General features: G+C 50.8%; 1 protein-coding gene across 1 annotated transcript; it reads left to right on the forward strand.

The window, feature by feature from the left end:
- The first annotated feature begins 1896 nt into the window (after positions 1-1896).
- LOC120395859 (olfactory receptor 52M1-like) lies at positions 1897-2844 on the forward strand. The gene has a single exon (XM_039520612.1). It carries the CDS (start codon positions 1897-1899, stop codon positions 2842-2844), a length of 948 nt encoding a protein of 315 aa, XP_039376546.1.
- The last annotated feature ends 2257 nt before the right edge of the window (positions 2845-5101 follow it).

Genomic DNA, 5101 nt, shown 5'->3' on the forward strand with positions numbered 1-5101 from the left:
AAATACACCCCTGGTAACACACCAGTCACTTTCTGGCTGTCCCTTGACAAGCACATATGCCAGCGAACACTGCAAGGATGGTCGAGGGACATTGTGCGTAGCAGAAAAGCAGTGTGAAAGGGGACACGGGGCACTTCTCAGGGGACAACACTCTAAAGTTTCCCAACCATTTCCACATGCAGGAGTCATTATGGCAGATATCTCTCTCCTGAGGGTAAGCAAGGGTGCATCTAGTACACGCTTGTGGCTTCCACCACTATCCCTATGCTCCTTGTCTGTGTGCTGCTTTATTCCTTGCTCATGTAATTGCAGAATGGGGTGGGAAAGTGTCCCTCAAAGGGGGAAGGAACAAAGCAGCTCTGCCAAGGACTCTCTGGCACAGGATTGTGGAGTTCCCGCAGGAAAGTTGCCTAGAGATCTCTCTGGAGGAATCCTGTGAAATCTCCGTGTGCATCAGCAGCCTGCCCCTCGCACTGCCTAGCCACACGGTGAAATGCCCAGCACACAGAAACCCAGCCAGCCTTGTACATTTCTCTTCCCTTAACCCACCTCCACACTTCACAAAGCAAAACCACTTACCAGGGGTCTCCTCTCCTGCTTCTGGCTAAATGGATTGTGACTGCCGAGACTGGCTGGACACCTCCAGAGTGGAGAACAGCTCCTCACTGGACACAGCACTGGGCGACCCTGGCCTGGACTCCACATCTTCTAATGCCTCCAGTTCTTCATTGATGGCTTTCTCCTGTAGTTTAAGTCCAGTTTGAATCAGCTCCAGCCCTGATGACGTATCCATGGGGGTCTTGGCTGTGGAGGTGGGGTCACTCCCAAGAATAGCATCCAACTCCTTCAAAAAAGGCAGGTCTGGGACACAGCACCAGAGTGACCATTTGCCTCCCTTGTCTTCTGGTACATTTCCCTCAGCTCCTTCACCTTTGCTGTGCACTGCAGTGTGTCCTGATCACAGCTCTTTTCCCACAAGCTACATGAAGTCTGCCCATAAGTATCAAAATTCCTACAGTGGGAGCGCAGCTGGGGCTGCACGGCCTCCTCTCCCCATATACTGAGCAGATCCAGCAGGTCCAGAGTGGCTGAGAGCATTTGCTGTGTGGAGCTGCCATGGCCACCTGGGAAGATGTGATGTGAGCTCTGCACGCTGAGCGAACAGGAAGGGAAATTTCAAAATTCCCGGGTCTATAAAGGGGGAGGGGTGGAAGGTGTTTACCTTGATGCAGGACAGAGGAGTTGAAACTGCTTACCAGATTGGTCAGGATGGGTATTGTGGGACGCCTTTCAGAGGCCAATTACAGCGATAAAATCAAGCGCAAGTGTCTACACTGGCACTCCAGCAACAAAATTTTTGTATAAAAAGCCTTAGAACTCTCGTCAAGGTGGTTTTATTACCTCACCGAAACTGAGGAGTTCCATCATCAAAAGTGGCTTTGGAGCCACTGTTTCTTCGCCAAAAGCTATTTTTTGGTGAAAAAACTTGGCAGTGTAGACAAGGACTAAGGAAAAATGATGAATAACCAGTATCCACACTTGTATTTCCTGCTGGTGCCTATTAAGGTTTCCCAGACCATGATGTGTAGGAGTTACTGACACATTGAGCACCATAACATGGAATTGGCATTAGTAGCATCATGTGTTCATAATTCATTTCTCTGAATAATACAAATGTCATTTTTCAGTGTGTGAAGGGCAACCAATCTGCTACACCCATAGGAACAGCCTCCAGTAGTGCATGTAGTGTCTCACATTAACATTTTCTCTCCATCCAGGCATTTGTACTGCGACCATCACCCTAGAGCCTGGGCACATACAGGAAGACAGGGGGACCTATTGTACATCCAGGAGACACCGTTGTGCCTCAGAGTTGGATACCTTCTCCCCTACTCCATGTCAGATTCCAACACAACCGAGTTCACCAACCCCTCCACCTTCATCCTGCTGGGCATTCCTGGCCTAGAGGCAGCCCACGTCTGGATCTCCATCCCCTTCTGCACCATGTACATCATAGCCATCCTGGGGAACTTCACCATCCTGTTAGTTGTGAAGATAGAGCCGAGCCTCCATGGGCCCATGTACTATTTCCTCTGCATGCTGGCTGTAGCCGACCTGGTCCTGTCCACCTCCACCATGCCCAAAATGCTGAGCATCTTCTGGTTCAATTTCAGGGAGATCGGTTTCAGTGCCTGCCTCACCCAGATGTACTTCATTCACTGCGCTTCAGCAATGGAGTCTGGGATCTTCACAGCCATGGCTCTGGATCGCTATGTGGCCATCTGCCATCCCCTGAGATATTCTACCATCCTGACAAACTCTATCGTGGCCAAGATCAGCGTGACTATGGTGCTACGTGGTGGCATGCTTGCACTTCCCTATCCCATCCTGGCGAGGCAGTGGCCATATTGCAAAACCAACATCATCCCCCAGCCGTACTGCGTGCATATAGCCGTGGTGAACCTGGCCTGCGCCGACACCCGTGTTAGTAGTTACTATGGACTCTTTGTGCTATTCTGTGTGCTGGGCCTGGATGTGATTTTTATTGCTGTGTCCTATATCCAGATCCTCAGGGCCATTTTCAGCCTCCCCACAAAGGATACCCGGCTCAAGACTTTTCAGACCTGCAGCTCCCACCTCTGTGCCATCTTAGCCTTTTACATCCCAAATCTCTTCTTCTCCCTCCTGCACCGTTTTGGCCAGAATGTGCCGCTGCATTTCCATGTTCTCATTACCAACGTGTACCTCTTAATGCCCCCCGTGCTAAACCCCATCATCTACGGGGTGAGGACCAAACAGATCCGGGACAGGCTGCTCCGGCTCTTTACTCATGAAGGGGCCTAATGGCTTCTCCTCCGGATCTGACTCTGAGATTGAACTACATGCACAACTGGCTGGTGATATGATGCTGGTCCCTCTTCCCTGAATCACTGACTGGACAGTCAAAGTGACATTTCATCCTTTCGTGGCATTACTGTGCTGTGTCACCGTGACAAACTGAGGAATCAGGCTGTGTACAATTTATTAATTCATTAGGTTCCCACCTTTCTAATTGCTGGTAACTGGACCCCTGAGGCCCTACGCTCTGCCCTGCTTATATCCCCAAGATCCTGCCCCCTTCCTTCCACAGTTCCCCTTCCCCATCCCATCTGTTCCCCCAAGGTCCCACCTCTGTTGCTCGCTCCTTTCCTACCCAGCCCTGTCCACTCCTGGTTCATCTCCACCTCCCTCTCCTCTCCCTCTCCCCCCAGCTGGGCTCCCTCTGCTCCAGGGCTGGGACAGAAACTGCTTCAGCCCGACAAGGAGCCTTCAGTGAGTGCAGCGAGGACACAGTGCTGGGCCAACAGGCCAATGGGAAGCGGAGAGGGCAGCCAGGAAGCTGTATAAAAGCAGCTGAGGTTGGGAGCAGGCTTGTAAGGCAGGCGGGTGAGACTGTGCAACCTACAGCTTGTGGGCCCTAAAGCTCAGCTACAGAGTCCTAAGGGCAGAGACCCTTGTGTGGTTTATTTCTTTAGCTTTCAGCTCCCTGTTGTTCCTAATCCCTGGGGGCCTCTAGGGGGGATGGGCTGGGAGCCTTTTGCCCTGAGCCAGGGCTTAGGGGCAGGACAAGATCAGCTTTGAAGCAGCTGAGAGAGGCAGAAGGAACAGCCCCAGTGTTAGCTGGGAAGGCGGGATGCTGGGCAGAGGCCGGGTTGGCTTCGGTACTTCATAGGGACGGAGATAAACAGCACAGCTGCCATTAGCCGGCTATTTACACACCTACACGGCACCTTATCTGGAACTCCAGGGCACCTATTGCCCAGGGGCTGAAGCTCAATCTAACGTAAGCTCTGCATGATGCTTTTGATCACTACATCTAGAAGCTCTTTAGCTTGGCAGCATTATCCCCATGTCACGGATGGATTGAGCCACGCAGCGATAGACTGATTTACCCAATGCCACACCATGAAACAATGGCAGAGCTGAGAACAGGAGTCCTGACACCCCCTTCCCAGCACCATTGCTCTGGCCATTGCTCCTCTGCATTGTGTGAGATGTAGTGATGCTATTTGTTCGTTGTGATTAGCGGAGTTGCTTCTTAAACAGGAGGAAATTATTAAAGAAACAGCTAAAAACTACAGCCACAAAAACAGGTTTCCAAACAGTTCAGTCTTCAGCGTCATCTTGCTTGTTTACCAGGGGCCACACGCTGCCTGGAATGCTAAACAGTTCATTGAGACCAAGGATGTGCTGCAAGGAACCAGATCAGTGCAGCATGATTCGAAGGCCCCGATTAGGACCTTTCGATAGCAAGAAACTAGGAATAATGAATAATAATCTCCATTTAATGCATAGAGAGGCTGTGCCCAAGGTCACCCAATGAATCTGTGGCAGAGCTGGGACTCTTCACTCTGAGCTCACTGGTCTCTGCTGACGCTTTATCTCCAATTAAATGTCTCAGCTGCTGTAAGTGGGAGCAGCCCCACTGAAATCAGGGGAGATCAGCTCACTAGAGAAACCAATGGAGAGAGAGCTCCATGCCTCTGTGCTGCCGCAGAGACCATATGAGCTAGATCTGAGAGAGACTAAGGAGGGATTGGCAGATAGGGACTTGTGGGCTATGTTCCCATCTCAAGACACTTCCTTGCCTGCTGCCTCAGTTTCCCCATGTGTAAAAGAGGGATGCCTCCTGGGGGTAGTGAGCAATAGTCTGTGAATCACCTATCAGCAGTGAACTCTCTTTCCGTCTCTTACCATGCTTCAGTGGGACACAGCTGAAGACACCAAATTCGGACAAACTGCTGAGAAATAGATCTAGAGATTCTCAAGCTAATTCCCCTCAGCTCCCAAACCTTGCACCCAGAACTGCACCGTCCTGCCCTGCTCTGAAGCCTGGCCACTGAAGTTCATTACCCGTCCGCCCCTCCCTTGATGCGGAGAGGACACACACTAACCTTCGTAACCTGAGCTGAGATTTCCCAAGCACTGGACCAAAACACACTGTATTCACTGCAGAAGATAGATTTGAAGTGAGAAACACAAATAAAAATAAAATACAAAATAAAATGTATTTGCACAAAGTGGAACAGCTCCAGGCAGAGAGACAGAGAGTCCCACACAG

Source organism: Mauremys reevesii, linkage group 1 (assembly GCF_016161935.1).
Source record: "Mauremys reevesii isolate NIE-2019 linkage group 1, ASM1616193v1, whole genome shotgun sequence".
NCBI lineage: Eukaryota > Metazoa > Chordata > Testudines > Geoemydidae > Mauremys > Mauremys reevesii.

What these genes read in the sequence shown, in the direction of transcription:
- LOC120395859 (XM_039520612.1), top strand. Translation starts at nt 1,897, where the DNA reads ATGTCAGATTCCAACACAACCGAGTTCACCAACCCCTCCACCTTCATC.